Genomic DNA, 20,797 nt, shown 5'->3' on the forward strand with positions numbered 1-20,797 from the left:
TCAGGTTAGTTCCTAAGCACTACCAGTTACTACAGTCCCAAGAAAAGATAGTGCAGCTAAGACCTTTGGAAAAGCATAGAGAGAGAGAAACCCTAGAAAGGAAGGAGGGCCTGTGAAAAACAGGAAGATGAGAGCTGGGAGGGACTAGGCAGAAGAGGTAGAACGTAGATGGTCATAAATAGAACTAGAAGTTTTCTGGGGGCACCTCAGACAGAGGCCAGGACATTCCAACTGCCTTTGTCACACTCTGAACTTGGGCTTAAGGATGTATTTTTTTAAGAGAGGAGAGAAGATAGTGAGAGAGACTCCCCCATGTGCCCCAACCAAGATCCACCCAGCAACTCGTCTGAGGCCGATGTTCAAATCAATCGAGCTATCCTCAGCACCCTGGGCTGACACTCAGAACAACTGAGCCACTGGCTGTGGGAGGAGAAGAGGGGAGAAGGAAGAGAGGGAGGGAGAGAGAAGCAGATGGTCACTTCTCTTGTGTGCCCTGACAGGGAATCGAACTTGGGACGTCCATATGCCAAGCTGATGCTCTACCCACTGAGCGAACCAGCCAGGGCTAGGATTTCTTTGGAGAACTCAGCAGTTTAAAAATAAGGTCTAGGTCCCTGGCTGGCTAGCTCAGCGGTATATATAGAGCATCGGCCCAGCATGTGGAAGTCCCGGGTTCGCATCCCGGCCAGGGCACACAGGAGAAGCACCCATTTGCTTCTCCAACCTTCCCCCTCTACTTTCTCTCTATCTTTCTCTTCCCCTCCCGCAGCCGAGGCTGCACGAGAGCAAAGTTGGCATGGGCACTGAGGATGGCTCCATGGCCTCTGCCTCAGGTGTTAGAATGGCTCTGGTTGCAAAGGAGCAACGCCCCAGATGGGCAGGACATCGCCCCCTGGTAGGCATGCCGGGTAGAACCCGGTCGGGCGCATGCAGTAGTCTGTCTCTCTGCCTCCCTGCTTCTCACAAAAAAAGGTCTAAAAGCAAGGTTATGAAGTATAATTAAAGTCATTGTTAGTACTTCTCGGATAATAGAAACACTTGGAAAAACAGCTACCTCTACCTAACTTTTTTTTTAAAAAGATTTTATTTATTGATTTTACAGAAAGGAAAATGGGTAGGAGTAGGACAGGAAGTGAGCAATATCAACTCATAGTTGCTCCATTTTAGTTGCTTATTGATTGCATGTCGTATATGCCATGACTGGGCAAGCCCAGGGTTCAAACAGGCGACCCCAGCGTTCCTGGTCAATGCTCTATCCATTGCACCACCACAGGCCAGGCACTCTGCCTAACTCTTAAAACATCAATGTGTGCTATGTTATAACCCAGTATCAGGCAGAACTTTCAGGAAGAGTATGATACCTCCTGGAAGAGCACAGGCCATCACTGACCTGTAGAACTTGTTCAGCCTGATCTTAATGTCTGTTTCATTGGGCTTGCCATTGTTCTTCTTCACACAGAAGATCTCTTTGATGCGGCCAATTCGGTATGGCTCAGGGGCGTCCAGGTTGCTGCCTTTAATGTAGTCCGAGTATTTCCGGTAGTGTTCTGGATACAGATCTTCATCCACAGGCTCCTTCCTTGGACGTTTCACAGGACTGGACAGCTTGATGCTATGGAGAAGCAAATACATGTAAATGAACATTAAACCTTAAAAAGTAGGTAGTTCTGCCATGACCAGATAGCTCAGGTGAGAGAGCATCGTCCCAAAGTACAGAGGTTGCCACTTTGATCCCCAGTCAGGGCACACAGAGGAACAGATTGATGTTCCTGTCTCTCTCTCTCTCTCTCTCTCTCTCTCTCTCTCTCTCTCCCCTCACCCCTCCCTTCTTCTCTCACTAAAATCAATAAATAAAAATTAAAAAAAAAAAAAAGGTAGCTAGTTCAGCATGACTGACTATGGCTCAGGCAATAGCTGGTACAAGGGATAAAGGGTGGGGGACATTACAAAGCCAACCCTGTTACTGGCCCAGGGACCCTGACCCTGATCTGAGCAAAGGGGGCACTCACTTAAATGTGAAAGCCTCAGGGAGGAGGTACACGCCGTCACCCACTCGATACTGGACACCATCCTTGCTGGCTGAATTGTAGTAAATCCGGGTGTCTAAGTCCTCGAGCTGCTCCATGACCCTGGGAATTTCCTTTTGCCTCATTTCAGCCAGACGGGCACAGCTTGTGCAGAATCTGAAGGGGTACAGACAAAAAAAATAGTAGGCCCTGAGGTGGCAGATAATGACTGCAACAGCTGCCACTGGCTTAACCAAGAGATTCTGGTGACCAAGAGAAAGTATCTGCAGTTGTTTGAAGGAACTGGCTTTCCTTTATGTTCATACTTTGAAATCACTTATTTGGGACCAAAGCCAAAGATATATACAACACAATAAAATGTCAAGCCTATCCCACTTTTCAGTATTTACTATAAAAACCTTAAGACATTAATAATCAGAACCTAGAATATAGTAAGGAATAAATCCGGAGCAAGAATACAGAGTGGTTCAGTTAGGAATTCAAAATACCAGAGAAGGCTCATACTATTAACTCTACAAAGGATAAAAAGGGCCTGACAGTGGACAGAGCATCAACCTACGATGCTGAGGTCCCAGGTTCAAAACCCTGATATTGCCAGCTTGAGTGCAGGTTCATCCAGATTGAGTACTCAAGCCAGCACTCATCAAATGGTCTCTGGCTTGAGCCCAAAAGATCATTAGCTTAGCTGGAGCTCCCCCCACCCCAGTCAAGGCACATACAAGAAGCAATCAATGAATGACTAAAGTCATGCTTTAGCAACTACAGGTTCATGCTTTTCATCTCCCTTCCTGTCTCTCTCTCCTCAAAAAAAAGGAAAAAAGCAAGACCCCCTAAGAGCACTCACCCACCAGTTATACTAAAAATGGAATAAAAGATCACACTTAGAAGATACTGAAGAAATGAAAGAAAACATGAAATCTGTGGTACAGACACTGAAGAACACGCAAAAAGGCTGTAAGTGGAAAGATAAATCCTGCTCCTGGACACAGAGCTTCTTATAGAGACAACTCTGTGCTGAGGCTTCCCATGTACCTAAAGCCAGTGCAATAAAGCCAGGCTAGTCTTGGGTTAATGAGAAAACCAATCAGAGAGTGTCTGAGAAGCAAACCCAGCAGATGGAAGCATGTAAAAAGCTACAGTGATTCACACAGAAGCATGGTGTCCTCCACAAGAAGGTGGTTAACACCAGGGCCCAGTACTAGCACTCACTTGTACTTGTTGTCCTCCGTTGGCTGAGTTTTCGGAGGGGACTCAAATCTTGCATAGTCTTGATCATACCACATCTGGTAGAAATAAGTCTTCCCATTGTCCTCCGCCATCAAGGCCTCAGGATCCATGCCTCCCTTTGGGGACAAGGATGCTATGTAAGGCATGACCCCACACAGTGAGAAAGGGGCACACAAGGAACACTAGGGCACTTACCTCCATGGCCCAGTTTTCCGATGGAGCTTTATAGATGACTGTCACCTTGCTATGAATATATGACAGCTGCATGTCCTCACACTCATCTACCAAGAACAGCTCCAGGGGGTCCGACGTGGCCCCAAGGACTGTGTCCGTGCCGGCACAGAACCAGTGGGCATGAAACATCTGCCCTTGGGTGCTGTCCTCCCACAATGCCGTGACCCTGGAGTCAGAAGAGCAGAAGGGAAGAAAGTTCTAACTTCACCAGCAGATCTGCTTTGAGTTTACTTAGGGAAACTTGTATCATTTTTGGTGTCAGTCTAGAGCAAAACGCTCCTGCTGCCATTCTTGAAAAATGGACATCTCCGTCCTGTTAAGAGAAAGTGTATGATGATATCAAGAAAATGGAAAGATACAAACCTTGCTAAGTACAGTGGCTTTGAGGAGTCATCTGGAATAACAGAGACACAATCCCCCACTTCCAGGGTTTCTGAGTCAATGCACACCTTCTTGTAGTAAGTCTTTTTGCCATCACTCTGAAAACAAAGACAGCTAATTTCAGGTGGAGATGGGTTTGAAGGTCTGTGCTAGGCTTGACCTGCATGGTGTTCTTGTTACTTAATATAAAGGCAAAGCATAACCCATAATGACTTAAGACAGCATGAGCTCTATTAGCCTGGCTCCAATAGAGAACATCACCTCCCTAGGCTGGAAGCTTGCAGTAAATGTCACTCATGCCCCTCTACTGTCAGCTCTGCCCTTGTCAGTCAGCAGCAAATCAGATTCCAGTATTTAATGTTAACACTAGTCCCAATGCTTCACCGTGGCACTAAAGCCATATCCCATCCCTGACTCCTCTCACAGCTGCTCCTTCTCTCCCACAAGAGAAACTGGTTCCCACCTTAGGACCTCTTCCCTGGTTCTTCTCCAGATCTTCAGGGCCCAGCTCCTCTCCCACCTTCCAGTCTCAGATCAGATGTCACCTCTTTGGGAAAGCTTCATGGCGCCCTGTCCCCTTCCAGCTCTCCACCCACCCAGCAGTACTTGTGGCTGTCCTACCCTGGAGCATCAACACCACAGGGCAGGGGCTGAGCCACATTCAGACCTGAAGCAGCAACCAGCAGAGCACAGCCTCACCCTTGCTGAATGAACCGACTATCTCTGGCTTATAAACATCAAGGAAGCAGCACTGCGGACATCTGCTTTCTAGCCCTGGTAAAGGAACTGAGCCTTAGATGGGGAGGTGACCATAGAATGACCAAGAGGCAATCTGATAGTGCCCCAAAGACACCCACTCCCAGGCCAGAAGAGATGCTGACACCTATCTTCAAAACAAGCTGTAGGTCCTAGCAGGGAAGTTCAGTTGGTTGGAGCATCGTCCTGATATGCCAAGGTTGCAGGTTCGAAACCCAGTCAGGGCACATATAAGAATCAACCAGTGAATGCACAGTTAAGTGGAACAACATATCGACATTTCTTTCTTTCTAATTAAAAAAAAAAAAAAAAAGAGCTTTAAAGAAGCAGCAGCCTGACACCCTTAGAATTGCGTCAAATACCTATTTTGTAACTTTAGGGAAACCAAGTCTTTGGACACACAAACACATTTCTGGTGTGCAGCCATGGGCCCTGGCCTGCACCTGGGCCTGGCGGCAAGACAGCAGGAAACAACTTGCCTCTCAGGACAGTGGCAGTAAGAAGTCAGAGAGCCTGCTGCAGGGTTACCTTAACGGCTTCTCCCATCCAAGTGATCCGGTTCTTGTTCTGTTTCTTTTTCTTCCCCTGATGCATTTTTTTGGGTGATGGCACCTCTGGGATATTGTCATCTACTTCTTCATCGTCATCTGCCTCCTTCATGGCCATATTGGGACACCTACAAAGTCACTTGTATAAGCAAGGCCCCTTTTACAAGTTAAGCCAACTGGGGTTAATCTAGTCAGATAACAAAGACAGGCCTAGTGACAACGCCAGACAAAGCACTCATGCCTGCTCTGCACATTTGAGCACAGCCATCCACACAAAGTGCACTAGCCACGAGCCGGCATTGTCCTCTGCCCCCAGAACAAGTGTTAGCCAAGCCTACCTCCTCTCTTGGCAAGCCTGTTTGCTCCGTCCACTACCACCGAATTTAACCATATCCTTACAGGCTTTACACTTTCCACACTCGGGCTGCTGACAAACCTAAAAGACATTAAAAAGTAAGTCACATTACCATTAGTAACAACTGCTAACCAGGTTTTTGGTGAATCACAACTTTAGAAATGGCATATCTAGACTCATTAGAAGTACGGAAGCCTAACCAGGTGGTGGCGCAGTGGAGGGAGCGTTGGATTAGAATGTGGAGGACCCAGGTTTGAAACCCCAAGGTTGCCGGCTTGAGCATGGGCTCGCCAGCTTGAGCGAGGGGTGCTGGCTTGAGTGTGGGATCATAGACATGACCCCATGGTTGCTGGCTTGAGCCCAAAGGTCACTGGCTTGAGCAAGGGGTCACTGGCTCTGGTGCAGCCCTTCAGTCAAGGCACATATGAAGAAGTAATCAATGAACCACCAAGGTGTCGCAATAAAGAACTTATGCTTCTCATCTCTCTCCCTTCCTGTCTGTCCCTCATTCTGACTTTCTGTCTCTGTCAAAAAAGAAGTACAGGAAATGAGAGTCAGGAACAAGGTACCATTCCTACCGTCTAGATTAGCAAAGGTAAAGAAGCAGGCGTGTGGTACTGAAACAGGAACAGCTCAAAGGGTGTAAGGTGGTGACTTCACTTTGGAGAACCATTTTCTAAATCAAAGTATATAAACCGCATGCCAGCAATTCTAATTCTAAATAGAGGCAGTCACACAAGTCTCATTCAAGGATGCTGCTGTGGCATATTTATATCGAAAGCTGCACATCATCAAAGGGTGGACTGGGACTGTCATAATGATGTACTATAGAATAGTCAAAAATTAACTAGACCTACCTATATCAACATATAACACTCTTAAAAAAATACCAGTTATGTATTAAAATTTTTTTATTGGTTTTAGAGAGACAGAATCATCGATCTGTTCCTGTATGTGCCCTGACAAGGAATTGAACCCACAGTCTTTGTGTACTGGGACAATGTTTTAACCAACTGAGCTTTCCGACCAGGGGAAAGAATATTTTTAAGCTTAGATATACATGTGCTAGATGAAAAAAAATAAAACTGAAACAAGAATGGTGAGGACATGCAAATTCCTGTTAAGGGCTGCCTCTGAGACAAAAGGAAAAAGCTCTGAATCCCATGGGTAGTGTCACACAAGGCAGCTCCAAAGGCAGTTGCTATATTTTTGCATCTAAGTTTTCATCCAAGATAAGTCAAATAATTAGATACCAAATATGTCTGATCTCTGGGTCATACAAGATTGGGGGATTAATTCACTCTTCCAGAGTAAAATAAAAAAATATATAAAAAATTCATAGAAACAGGTCTTTTACATCCTCAAATCTAAATTGGACAGGGTCCACTTTTCTGGAATGTTATGGAATAAGATAAGGCAGGCTTGCCTGACCAGGCAGTGACACAGTGGATAGAGCACCAACTGGGACGCAGAGGACCCAGGTTCAAAATCTCGAGGTCGCCAGCTTGAGCACAGGCTCACCAGCTTTGAGCGCGGGATCACTGGCTTGAGCAGTCACTCACTCTACTGTAGTCCCCTCTCCCCGTCAAGGTACATATGAGAAAGCAATCAATGAACAACTAATGAGTCGAAACAAAGAATTGATGCTTCTCATCTCTTTTCCTTCCTATCTGTCTTTCCCTATCTGTCCCTCTTTCACTCACAAAAAAAGAAAAAAAAAGAAAAAAGAAAAGATAAGCCTGTTCAGGCAGTGGCGCAGTGGATAGAGCGTTGGACTGGGATGCATAGGACTCAGGCTAGAGACCCTGAGGGCGCCAGCTTGAGCGCGGGCTCATCTGGTTTAAGCAAAGCTCACCAGCTTGGACCCAAGATCTCTGGCCTCAAGCAAGGGGTTACTCGGTCTGCTGAAGGCCCGTGGTCAAGGCACATATGAGAAAGCAATCAATAAACAACTAAGGTGTTGTGACGAAAAACTGCTGACTGATGCTTCTCATCTCTCTCCGTTCCTGTCTGTCCCTATCTATCCCTCTCTCTGACTCTGTTAAAAAAAAAGATAAGGCAGGCTTTGGGAGGATGTCCTTCCCTGGAGGAAGCAGTGCTTCTGTGGGATAGTCACTCCCTCTACCCTCATGGCGAGGCCTTCACACAGAGTGAGATGCAGGCATAGCAGATACCACCCAGGAGGCGAGGCTCCTTAGTTCATGACAGTGGTATTAACAGCAGAGCACTGAGCACACCAATTTTAAAGACTGTCTTATCAATCTGTTTGTCCCTTGAGGCAAGCATTCTCCCAGATCACCAACTTCCTCCAAGCTTATGTTTTAATGGGTCCCATTTGAATAGTGAGCATCTCAAACCAGAAAGAAAATGAAGCAAGCTGCTCAGATGACACAGGGAGCTCAGTCCAGGTGAGGTTACCTCGCAGACACCACATCGCCGGCGTTTGAAGGCATTCTCCTTATCTTCTCTGTCATCCTTTTCAATTTGCTCTGCGAAGAAAGTATCAAAGATCTGGTAGACCAGCTTGGTGGTGGTAGCTTTAGTGGGGCCTTTGTCCTTCTCCTTGTTGGAATGACTGATAGTCTGACGTCTTTCAGCTCGCCTGGGAGAAAGGTTCCCATCATGTTAGCAGGCTGGGAAAGAGTGTACAGGACACTCTTTCTCTACTCTCTCGGGTCTGCAATTTTACTCCTGTTGTAACCTTACCTTTTTCCCAGGGTGACCCCAGCCAACTTGATCAGGTCTCTCATGCAGGGGGTCAGGAAGATGGGCTGCTCATCACTGTCCCCAGCCTCATCATAACTCTCTACTTGTTCCACCACAAACTGAGCATGTCGAAGGAGAGAATCCTCAGTGAATCGATTCAGGTTGAGCACCGAAGGAGGAACAGTGGTCTTTAAAAAAAAACATCAGAAAGTTTTTTTAGGCTTAAGTAAAACTATTCTAATCAAACTAAAAAAGTTTCTGCTAATTCTAGACATGAGTTTTTCAGCATGTAAGTAAGAATGAATCCCAGCTTACAAAGAACCTAAACCACATACCTCAATCTTATTGATCAGGTCTTCATAGGTCGAGTCAGGGTTGCTCTGCAGGAACTCAACGACTATCTTACTTATGTAGATCTTCTCCTGCATTACACTGAACACTGGTGCATACTCTGGGCTGGGATCCATCAGAATGTATTCGGCAAAGGCTGGAGTAGACAGATGTTTTTAAAAAACAGTTTGAACCTGATGACAACTATGGTGACCAAAGGGTAGAGCTGAGTCTATGAAGCTTATGAAGAGTCCAAGTTATCCCATACCCAAATGTCAAAAACATAAAGAGCAATTAGAGCTCATAGCTCATTCAGAAGTTGTCTATTTGAGCTGAGCTGACCAGAGAACTGGCTGAGGGGCTTTCACTGAACTCATCTCCAGTTTTTGAAATTCAGTCTGGTTTGAGTTACAAGTGTATGATCTACTCATACAACTGGAGGGTCAATTCCAAAGCCAACTTTAACTAATATGAGAAGCCATCCCAGAACCCCACACGGTTACCACATGGTTAGTGGGGTTCATGCGAGCCTGCTGAGACATCCCAAAGCCCACCAAGCCCCAGGGGAAGACAAAAGCAAAGGCTCCTTTCATAACCAGAACAGTCCACAGTGGGCCATATACTTACAAGTACTGAAGCCAATGAGAGCCTTTTCACCTCCATCAAAGCCAGTGATCCACCATTCATTGATGGGGCCAAGGTTTTTGCCATTAACACCACCTAAGATATGGAAAGGAAAAAAACAAAAAAACAGTTTCTTGAAAGAAAATGGCCACAGTTATGACTCACATCAAAAGCTTAGCAGAGTCTCCTGACCAGGCAGTGGCGCAGTAGATAAGAGCGTGGGACTGGGATGCGGAAGGACCCAGATTTGAAACCCCGAGGTCGCCAGCTTGAGCGCAAGTTCATTTGGTTTGAGCAAAAAGCTCACCAGCTTGGACCCAAGGTCACTGGTTTGAGCAAGGGGTTACTCGGTCTGCTGAAGGCCCGCGGTCAAGGCACATATAAGAAAGCAATCAATGAACAACTAAGGTGTTGCAATGCACAAGGAAAAACTAATAATTGATGCTTCTCATCTCTCTCCGTTCCTGTCTGTCTGTCCCTGTCTATCTCTCTCTCTGACTCTCTGTCTCTGTAAAAAAAAAAAAAAAAAAAGAATGAAATCTTAGCAGAGTCAAGTGGCACTCTAAGTGCCGACCTGAGCTGGCATCTCTTAACAGCCAAGCCAAGCAGTCTTCATCAGCGACATCAAAGCACATTTCCTTATAGCTGTTCACAGCAGTCTCAAACCCTAACTTTAAAAAGCAGAAGTTCCAGCTGAATATCATTTTGTAGGAGTCGTTTTTAAAATATCTGAACCAAACATGATCTGGGATGTTCCACTTACCTTCAAGAGATGGGTCATCATCATATATTGGTTTTGCTGAACCAGAAAAGAAGAGTTCAACATTCTTCTCAATGAGGCCAGTGTCAATTGGGCACAGGTGACCACGTTTACAGTATACACTAGATAGGCAACAAAGAACGTGTTAATCAGTTGACCAATGAAGGCAAGTAACAGTACAAAGTCAAGTGCAGACACAGGTGACAGGGCTATGTCCAGGGCTATAACAAGCTACTGTTATCCTTCTGGTTGCCACACCATTACATCAATACACCCATTTTTCTCACCCAGCTTCTACTTTTGCATTAAGAGTACAAATGTCATATTATACAGCACTATGCAACCATTAAAAATAATGTTTTAGAAACATATTTATTGACTTGGAAAGACTGCATTATATTGTTAAATTAGAAACTGGTTTACTAAACAATATGTACAAAATTTTTTTTTTTTATTGCTTTATAAAAATAGAGTACAAGTGTCGCCTGACCAGGCGGTGGTACAGTGGATAGAACATCAGACTGGGATGTGGAGGACCCAGGTTCAAGACCCCGAGGTGGCCAGCTTGAGCGCAGACTCATCTAGTTTGAGCAAGGCTCACCAGCTTGAGCCCAAGGTCACTGGCTCGAGCAAGGAGTTACTTGGTCTGCTGTAGCCCCCTGGTCAAGGCACATATGAGAAATCAATCAATGAACAACTAAGGAACTGCAACGAAAATTATGTTTCTCATCTCTCTCCTTTCCTGTCTGTCCCTCTCTCTGACTCTGTCTCTGCCAAAAAAAAAAAAAAAAAAAAAAAAAGCTCGATGTTTCTGTTTTTCTTTCTCTCACCCTTCCTCTCACTGAAATCAAGTCAATAAATTAAAAAAAAAAAAAAGTGCAAGTGTCTGCAAAGGCAACACCAAGAGATCAGTGAGATAGCAGAATGATGAGAAATCTCACAAGAGGGGGCTTCTGTCCCCTTCTAGGGGTAAAGCTCAGGTTTAAGGACATTTACAATCCCACCATCCAGAGATACTCCTTGAGAGCTGAGAGGATGTTCCTCATTAAGCAGAATGCCAAACTTAAGAACATGAACAGTATGCTTGTGGACCTGCTCATGCTGGCCTCAAGGACTACTCTCCTGCACTGGAGACGCCATGCCCTCCTGCAGAGTCCACAGGTGGGCGATGCAGAATCTATGCAGGTCTACTGAGACCATCTCCCACTAAACCCCACAGTTGGGATCTGAGAAGCCAAAAATCCTCATCTTGGAATCTCACAAAACTTTAAAAATGAAAATTAACACCTTGGGCTGAGCTCTCTTATTATGTGCCAAGCATGGTTGACAAGACATGCGTGGCTGCTCTTAAGATTTTAAGTCCAGGCCCTGGCCGGTTGGCTTCGGCCTGGCATGCGGGAGTCCCGGGTTCGATTCCCGGCCAGGGCACACAGGAGAAGCGCCCATCTGCTTCTCCACTCCTCCCCCTCTCCTTCCTCTGTCTCTCTCTTCCCCTCCCGCAGCCAAGACTCCATTGGAGCAAAGTTGGCCTGGGTGCTGAGGATGGCTCTGTGGCCTCTGCCTCAGGCGCTAGAGTGGCTCTGGTTGCAGCAGAGCATCGCCCCCTGGTGGGCGTGCCGGGTGGATCCCAGTCCAAAGCATGTGGGAGTCTGTCTGACTGCTTCTCCGTTTCCAACTTCAGAAAAATACAAAAAGAAAAAGAAAAAAAAAAAGACTAAGTCCAGTGGGAAAGATGTGCACATATCAAGGAAGGGTATGTACTACAAACCCATGAAAGATGAGGATACAGAGCCCAGCCCACGGGGCTGTCCCTGGGCTCTCTCAGCAGAGGTGACATCAAGAAGTTCTAAGTCTCAGGCAGGAGCCGGACCCACTAGCTCACAGAATGAACCCTGCCTGAGATTTGTTCCCACTCACCACATTCAGCCAAGCACGAAATAAACAGAGTCCTTAATAAACTGGGCAGTCTGGCTCTGACAGCCTGGTGCTAAAAGGCACATTATTCCTGGAAGTTTGTCCTTAACTGCTACCTTCCTACCCTATAAGAATGAATGAGGCTACAGCAGACCCTGTCTCAAGGAGGAAGCCAAGAGATTCCAGCCCTGCCATTACGGACTACAACAGCCTGGCTCCCCGCTCCTGATCCTCTCCCAAGCCTCTGACCTGTGCCTCCAGGGAGGCACGAGGGCGTGAACACCAGCTATGTAAACAGGCTGTTTGGTTGTACCATCAGGCAGAGGTTTGAGCCAGGCCCTGGAGGAGCAGGGTCACCGATAGATGTATAGCATCCCCAAATGGATCAGAATTCTCATCTTGATGAAGAGGGGGATCCAACCAACCCACCACAAGGGGTGTGTGTGAAAAGTGCTGCAGAAGAAACACACTAGGGTTTCGTCCCAGGGCAAGGGTGTCAGAAAGGGCTACCCAGAAGTACGTCCACCTGAGGCTTATAAGTATTATTAAGGTGATCCACTTGCCCCTAGGATACCTCTCCAGACACAGAAATAGCATGTGCCTAGGTCTGAAAGGAGATGTGGGCCATTTACCACAACGAACAAAGTAACTGCACCTCCAGCAAGAGGGAGCTGAATAAATGACAAGTGCTAAAGAGCAAAGGGACTAGGTTCACTCAAGGGTTCATTTGAGCCTGACCAGGCAGTGGCACAGTGGACAGAGCAATAGAATGGGACGCAGAGGACCCATGTTCAAAACACTGAGGTCACTGGCTTGAGCATGGGCTCATCCAGCTTGAAGCCCAGGGTCACTGGCTTGCACACAAGATCACTGGCTTGGCTGTAACCCCCCAGGATAAGGCACATATGAGAAAGCAATCAATGAACAACTAAGGTGCCGCAACAAAGAATTGATGTTTCTCATCTCTCTCTCTCCCTCTCCCTGTCTGTCCCTATTTGTCCCTTTCTCTCTTTCACTTAAAAAAAAAGTTATTTGAACTTTGCCAAAGATATAGTTTAGACACTATGTAACATCACTCAAAGAAAATTCTGGATAAATATCACAGCCTGAAAAGGCCTATGTGATGAAGCCTTCTCCCCAGTCCCAGCTTCCTGATCTGACCGCATCCCCTGCCATATGCCACCAGCCCCCACCCTACCCCAGCCCTGCCACTGAGTGTTCCACAGCCAACACACCCATATCTCTGAGCCTCAGTATCTACTAGACCCTCTTCCTGAGATGCTTTTCCCTAAGCTATCCCTTCAGCTTTTTCTCTTATGTCACTGAGTCTTTGTGCAAGTCATTTCCCCACCAATCTAAACACTTCTTCCTCCTACCCACTCTGCTTCCCATGCTTTTTACATGTCCTAGGCATTACTAGCTGACAGGCACAACCTTTGTTCCGCTTCCATGAAAGCAGGAGCCTGAAGTGTTCTATCCATAACATCTAGTGTAGCACCTAGCACAAAACTAGTCCTAATTGAAATGAATGACCTCCAGGATGTATATAAGCTGAAGATTTAACTTGTATAGTTTTAATAACCACACCCCAAAGAATCCCCAACTGGCTTTGTGGCTTTTATCCATCAAGTGCTAGCAGCATAAGAAATGTTGTAGGTTAGGTGCTAGAGATACTAAGAACTTAGGCATCTTTGTGGAAGTGCCCTGTCACAGTGAAGAAGCATATCAGTACCTGAAGCATGTTAGTTTGTGTTGAGGAAGAGCCTCATAACTCTCAAAGCCAGATTCATTGGCATCGAAGATAGACAGTCTCTCATTTGTCAACAACTGTGGCTCATCCACCTGAAAGACATTGGACCATTAGTTAGAGGCACAAGAGACAGGAAATAAAAGGCTTAAGATAGCGCTGGAACTTACTGCATCAGGAGGGTGATGTTCATACTTCAGTTCGGGGTCATCCAGGTATTGTCCGCACTGAAGGCACCTCTGAAGATGGGTCTGTGGGGGCAGGACAAAATGGTACTCAAGAGAGCCGGTTCCCAGCAATCCCACTAATACGGCACCACTGGTTTAATCCCCACATGCATGTTTACCTTGGAAGACACTACCGCTTTGGTTCGAGCCAATTTTTTCTCAGTTCTGGGAACAAAACACAAGGTATGCTCTAAAATAACTAAAAAAAACACCTATCAGAATCTGTTGTCAAACTCATACCTAAACCACCCAACACAAATGAATACCAGGGCTGTATAACGGGCAAGGTGCTGGGTCACAAGTGTCTTTACACATGGAGGGAACCTGCCACACTGGGAAGAACTGGAGCATTTTGGTCCTGTGCTCAGAGACCCGATCAGAGTCAAAGCTAAGGCTGGTCTGGCAACTCACTAAAAACTCCCTTTTCTTTCTAGAACAATTATTTTAATACCATTGTCTGCTATGTATAAACACAAAAATAAGTTCTTACGGTTCTTTGGATGTAGTTTTGCGTCTCTTCTCCTCCTAAATGGAAAAAACAAAATTGAAGTGGAGGGTAAAAAAGTTTTTACATTTGCATAATGCTTCAGAGTTAAGAATTTTATAAATCTATATGGTTATCATAAAACCTAGTCAGAGGTAAGAAAGAAAAAAGTAAAAAAAGCAGAGATGGCCCACCTCCAACATGTAAAGTTAGTTTTGAAAACAAAAAAAATTTTTTTTTTAATTTTCCCATTATTTTGAGAGAAAGAAGCGGGGGGTGGGGAGAGAAGCATCAGCTCGTTGTCCCATTTATTTGTTGCCTTTAGTTGTGCACTCATGGTTGCTTCTCACATGTACCCTGACCAGAGATCAAACCCAAGAGCTCAGCATGCCAGGACGACATTCTATCCAGTGAAACACCCAAACAAGACTTCCTTAAAAGACTAATAAAAGATCAATTAAAAAAAATATCCCTTAGCTTTCCTATGCAAGCAGTATCTCAAGTAAATAATGACATGGGGTGCTATGAACTGAATTGTGCCCCCCACTTAATATACTTATGTTCTAACCCCAAATGTGACTTTGCTTGAAGATGAGGCTTTTAAGAAAGTGACTAAGGTTAAATGAGGTTATATGGGTGGGGTCCTAATCCAGTAAGAATGGTGTCCTTATAAGTGGAAGAGACACCGGAGCTCGCTCTCTCTATGCTCACACAGGGAAAGGCCATGTGAAGGCCCAGTGAGGTGACTATCAATAAGCCAAGAAGAAAGGCTTTATCAGACACTAACCTTGCTGGCATTTTGATCTTAGATTTCCAGTCTCCAGAACTGAAAAAAATGCCTGTTTTTTTTATCAACCAGATTGTGGTATTTTGTTATGGCAGTCTGAGCAGACTAATATAAGAGGAATTGTTTCTTCTTTTTTTTTTTTCTGAAGCTGGAAATGGGGAGAGACAGTCAGACAGACTCCCGCATGCGCCCGACGGGGATCCACCCAGCACATCCACCAGGGGGCGACGCTCTGCCCCTCCGGGGCATTGCTCTGTCACGACCAGAGCCACTCTAGAGCCTGGGGCAGAGGCAAGGAGCCATCCCCAGGGCCTGGGCCATCTTTGCTCCAATGGAGCCTTGGCTGTGGGAGGGGAAGAGAGAGAGAGGAAGGAGAGGGGGAGGGGTGGAGAAGCAGATGGGCGCTCCTCCTGTGTGCCCTGGCTGGGAATCGAACCCAGGATTTCTGCACGCCAGGCCGATGCTCTACCACTGAGCAAACCGGCCAGGGCCTTTTTTTTTTTTTTTTTTTTTTTTTTTTTAGTGAGAGACACAGGGAGCAAGACAGACAGGCAGGAAGGAAAAGAGATGAGGAGCATCAACTTGTAGTTGCAGCACTTCAGTTGTTCATTGATTACTTTCTCATATGTGCCTTGACCAGGGGACTCCAGCCAAGCCAGTGACCTTGGACTTCAAAGCAGCAACCTCTGAGCTCAAGCCAGCAACCATGGAATCATGTCAATGATCCTATACTCAAGCCAGCGACCCCGCGCTCAGGCCAGTGACCTTGGTGTTTCAAACCTAGGTCCTCAGTGTCCCAGGTTGACACTATCCACTGCACCTCTGCCTGTCAGGCTGGGGAATCACTTCTAGAATTATTTTGGATAAATGAAGGAATGAGAAAACTAGATTGTTACCACTTTCTAACTCCTAGTGACATAATGAAATTAAGCAATGACTGTTAAAAACATTAGGTAAAGAACTGAGGGGGCACCCTGGCTAGTTAGCTCAGTTGGTTAGAGCACTGTCCCGAGATATCAAGGTTGCAGGTTTGATCCCCCATCAGCACACATGAGAAGGAACCAATGAATGCACAACTACGGGGAATAACAAATGAATATTTCTTTTTCTGTCTCCATCCCCTCCTTCCCTTCTGTCTCTAAAAATAAATAAGCCTGACCAGGCGGTGGATAGAGTGTCGGACTGGGATGTGGAGGACCCAGGTTCGAGACCCCGAGGTCTCCAGCTTGAGCATGGGCTCATCTGGTTTGAGCAAAGCTCACCAGGTTGGACCTAAGGTCGCTGGCTTGAGCAAGAGGTTACTCGGTCTGATAAAGGCCCGCGGTCAAGGCACACATGAGAAAGCAATCAATGAACAACCAAGGTGTCGCAACAAAAAACTGATGATTGATGTTTCTCATCTCTCTCCATTCCTGTCTGTCTGTCCCTATCTATCCCTCTCTCTGACTCACTCTCTGTCTCTGTAAAAAAACAAACAAAAAAACCCCATAAAAATAAAGAAATAAAAACAAAAACTGCGGGGACTTTATAATAGATAGATCAGGCACACAACACTTGAACCCAATAATCAGTCTTTAAACCATAAAAAGACAACTATGCCTTTCTGGTGTGCTGCAACACCTCAAAAGTACTCTGGAGCCTGACCTGTGGTGGCGCAGTGAGTGGATAAAGCATCGACCTGAAAATTCTTTTTTTTTTTTTTTAATTTTTTTTTAATTTTATTTATTCATTTTTAGAGAGGAGAGAGAGTCAGAGAGGGAGAGAGGAGAGAGAGACAGAAAGAGAGAAGGGGGGAGGAGCTGGAAGCATCAACTCCCATATGTGCCTTGACCAGGCAAGCCAGGGTTTCGAACTGGCGACCTCAGCATTCCAGGTCGACGCTTTATCCATTGCGCCACCACAGGTCAGGCAACCTGAAAATTCTGACATCGCCGGTTCGAAACCCTGGGCTTGCCTGGTCAAGGCACATATGGGAGTTGATGCTTCCAGCTCCTCCCCCCTTCTCTCTCTCTGTCTCTTCTCTCTGTCTCTCCCTCTCCTCTCTAAAATAAATAAATAAAATAAATTTAAAAAAAAAAAGTACTCTGGAAAACAACAAAAGACCTCATCTGGTCAAGACTCTGGACCTATCAGTCAGCAGGGGACAGGGCTAGAGGAGTGCCAGAGGAGTGCAAATGGCAAAACCCAGAATCCAGAAACTACAGATATACAGATTCCTTCCTGCACACTGCAAATAAAAGAGAGGAGTGAAACTGTGGGGAGACAAACCAACCAAATATATTGCATAGACCTTGTTTGAGTCCTGATTCAAATAAACAGACAAATCAACTATAAAAACACAATGGAGATAATCAGGGAAGTTTGAACAAAGACTAGATCTTGATATTACTATGTCATTAATGGGGTTATAGTAATGTTTAAAAAGAGTCCTCTTCTTTTACAAATAGTTCTGTAAATATTTAATATATCTGGGATTTGTTCACCATCAGGTGAAGGGAGGGTAAGGAGAATGTGTGGGGCTTGGATAAAACATGCTTGGTCACACGTAATTGTTGAAGGCTGATGAGAACATGATTGTTTGTTACCCTATTCTGCCTACTTTGGGATATGTTTGAATATTTCCATAACAAAAAAGGAATTTTTAAATCACTTTAAAATTCCAGCTGATAGTATGTATAAAATACGGTAAAATTGAAAAAACACAGCCTTACCTTTTCATCCTCATCTTTTTCATCAGAAACTTGTGGTTTTGCTCTTTCAGGTTCTTTTTCTTCAGGTCTCCGTTTGGCAGCTCTGTTGGGTAAGCAAATATATGCCAAATATGAGCTCAGCAAAACTAACCACATTGCCAACTTGCATCAAAAACAACAAATCAATGCCTCCTTATCAAAAAGCAAAATATTCAGAATACATCTGGGAAACAGATTCTTCTTCCCATCCAGAAAAGAGAGCCCCATGTCACAGTGGCTCTAAAGGCACATTGCTAGCTCGTAATCCTGAAACAAGGCTTTCAGAAGCCCCACGTGAACCCTCAGATGTAGAGGGGCCTGATGAGCAGTGCTTGAAGCTAAGGGACACACACGATTCTGTGCAATGCCAGAAGTGCCATAAAAGTGGCAGAAGGTAAGAGGTAAGAGGGCCCAGTTTGATTTATCCAACCCTGCCCCAACTGATCCAATCTTCCAATAGCATCAGCAACTCTCTGTAAACCTCCACATGGTCACAGGTCTCTAAGTTATTTCAGTAATTAAAGTTACACAAAGCACAGCACAAAAGTGCAAGCATTTTAACCACTTACAGATCTTTGGGTTGACTTCTGTGCCTCTTTTCATCCTGAGAGGGGGAAGCAGAGATGGAGAGATAAAGGGGGAAAAATTAGCCTCTGAGAAAGAGCTAGAGCAAACCCGAAGTATCCGTTAGTGACTGCAGCACTGTGGAGCTAGAGAGCAGGAGAATCTGGTCAGATACATAGGGTAGAGACAGGCTCCAAATTTTTAACTCAGCTCCCTAACCCCTATAAATAAGAGTTGATCAGGAATTGGCAAACTCTTTCAGAAAAAAGCCTGAAAACAGATATTTTCAGATTTGCAAGCCATGTTGTCTGTGTCACAACCACACAACTCTGCCTCTGTAACATAAAAGGAACCAGAGGCAATATGTAAATGAAAAGGCATCGCTGTGTTCCAATAAAGCTTTATTTGAAAATAATAGAGGGCCAGATTTAGCCTGTGGGCCAGTTTGCCAACCTGTCCCAGGAAAGCTCATTGCAGAAAGAAATATTACAGCAATTTTGCTTGCTCCATCTGGACAGTGGGTGAAGACAGGCATTGGGATAGTATGGGTGAGGGCTGGGGTGACACATGACTTAGAATCTACTATAAAATTTTAAGAAATAAAAATAAAAATTCTCAACTCTGGTCCTGGCCACTTAGCTCAGTGGATTAAAGCATCATCCCAAAACATCAATGTTGCAGGTTCAACCCCCAGTCAGAGCATATACGGGAAACAACCAATGAATGCACAACTAAGTGCAACAACAAATGAATGCTTCCCTCTTTCTCCCTCTTTCTCTCTGAAATCAATCAATGATTTTTTTTTTTTGAGAGGCAGAGAGAGAGAGACAAGAACATCAAGCTGCTCCTGTATGTGCCCTGACGAGGGAATAAAAGCAGTAACCTCCATGCTCCCAGACAACACTCTTAACTGACTGAGCTAATCGGCCAAAGACAGTAATTTTTTTAAAGAGTAATTCCTGACCCTGGCTGGCAGCTCAGTAGATAGAGCACTGGCCATTCCAGATTTAATTCCGTCAGGGCACACAGGAGAAGCAACCATCTGCTTCTCTCTATCCCATTTCTTTCCCTCTTTCCCTCCCACCACCAGTGGCTCAATTGCTTCAAGCATGGCCTAGGTACTGAGGTTAGCTCCCTCGGAGCACAACACCCTCAGGTACTAAAAATAACTTGGTACTCGATCATCAGCCCAGATGGCGTTGCCAGGTGGATGCTGGTCAGGGTACACGTGGGAGTCTGCCTTACTATCTCCCTTTTTCTCACAAAAAATAAAATAAAAATTCCCAACGCTGCTACCAACTCCTTGTTTTATGTGGACAATCTAGTATATTCTGAGCTTGCAGATAAAATATACCTTTCTGATATTATAGCTCATCTTCATAAAATAACAAATCTATAAATGGGTCTATTAAAATAGAAGAGTCGGCCCTGGCCGGTTGGCTCAGTGGTAGAGTGTTGGCCTGGCGTGCAGAAGTCCCGGGTTCAATTCCCGGTCAGGGCACACAGGAGAAGCACCCATCTGCTTCTCCACCCCTCCCCCTCTTTTTCCTCTCTGTCTCTCTCTTCCCCTCCCGCAGCCGAGGCTCCACTGGAGCAAAGATGGCCAGGGCGCTGGGGATGGCTCCTCGGCCTCTGCCCCAGGTGCTAGAGTGGCTCTGGTCGCAACAGAGCGATGCCCGGGAGGGGCAGAGCGTCACCCCCTGGTGGGCGTGCCGGGTGGATCCCGGTCGGGCGCATGCGGGAGTCTGTATCTCTCCCCGTTTCCGGCTTCAGAAAAATACAGAAAAAAAAAAAAAAATAGAAGAGTCAACAATATTAAAAAGGCAAAGTGCTGTGTGATCTAAATCTTCTGCCAGCCTCTGTCTGAGGAAAATGGGTAGTCTAATGATGACACTAAGATCTCTCTAGATCTCAAAGGCAAGTGCTGACAGGAAGATAACCAATATCTGGACAGAAAAGGTGAGAGACAATGAGATGTTAGAGCAGCTGGTGGGAACACCAAAGAGTCATTTGTTACAGGACGAGAATAGACTCCCATGGCCAATCAGGTTGGAAGCAAGAATATTTATGACCCGGTAGTAGGTGAACTCAGGCTCCACTCTCTAGATTTCAACAGACAGAAGACAAGAGACAATCCAGGGATTCTCCAAGTTCAGTCTCTTAGTCAGATAGGGACAAAACTGCTTAAAGAGCTTGAGATTCCTGTACTGTGAACCCCCAGAATTCAGGCAGCAGGACAGCCCTGTAGATATAACCTTATTATTCTGTAGTTTTATACAGGCCCAGCATTGTCTCAATGTACAATGTTTAAACCCTAAAACAAAGTTACTTAGCTGAACTGGAGGCGAGGAGGCTAGTGGGAATGGGGGGAATGAGACTGAGAACTTGGGAGACTGA

General features: G+C 45.5%; 1 protein-coding gene across 2 annotated transcripts in view; it reads right to left on the reverse strand.

Moving 5' to 3' along the window:
- DNMT1 (DNA methyltransferase 1) overlaps positions 1–20,797 on the reverse strand; it is a 52,228-nt gene that overhangs the window by 9,219 nt on the left and 22,212 nt on the right. For both annotated transcript variants that reach the window (XM_066272792.1, XM_066272802.1), the window contains exons 11-28: positions 18,406–18,440; positions 17,819–17,900; positions 14,327–14,361; positions 13,956–14,001; positions 13,780–13,860; positions 13,595–13,704; positions 9,952–10,070; positions 9,192–9,284; positions 8,570–8,721; positions 8,235–8,422; positions 7,947–8,130; positions 5,512–5,609; positions 5,154–5,301; positions 3,852–3,967; positions 3,450–3,654; positions 3,237–3,370; positions 2,010–2,183; positions 1,391–1,612 (exon numbers count right to left, since the gene is read on the reverse strand). In XM_066272792.1, coding sequence (XP_066128889.1) covers positions 1,391–1,612; positions 2,010–2,183; positions 3,237–3,370; positions 3,450–3,654; positions 3,852–3,967; positions 5,154–5,301; positions 5,512–5,609; positions 7,947–8,130; positions 8,235–8,422; positions 8,570–8,721; positions 9,192–9,284; positions 9,952–10,070; positions 13,595–13,704; positions 13,780–13,860; positions 13,956–14,001; positions 14,327–14,361; positions 17,819–17,900; positions 18,406–18,440 — 2,222 coding nt within the window. The remainder of the gene's footprint in view (positions 1–1,390; positions 1,613–2,009; positions 2,184–3,236; positions 3,371–3,449; positions 3,655–3,851; positions 3,968–5,153; positions 5,302–5,511; positions 5,610–7,946; positions 8,131–8,234; positions 8,423–8,569; positions 8,722–9,191; positions 9,285–9,951; positions 10,071–13,594; positions 13,705–13,779; positions 13,861–13,955; positions 14,002–14,326; positions 14,362–17,818; positions 17,901–18,405; positions 18,441–20,797) is intronic.

Source organism: Saccopteryx bilineata, chromosome 1 (genome assembly GCF_036850765.1).
Source record: "Saccopteryx bilineata isolate mSacBil1 chromosome 1, mSacBil1_pri_phased_curated, whole genome shotgun sequence".
In the NCBI taxonomy this organism is placed as follows: domain Eukaryota; kingdom Metazoa; phylum Chordata; class Mammalia; order Chiroptera; family Emballonuridae; genus Saccopteryx; species Saccopteryx bilineata.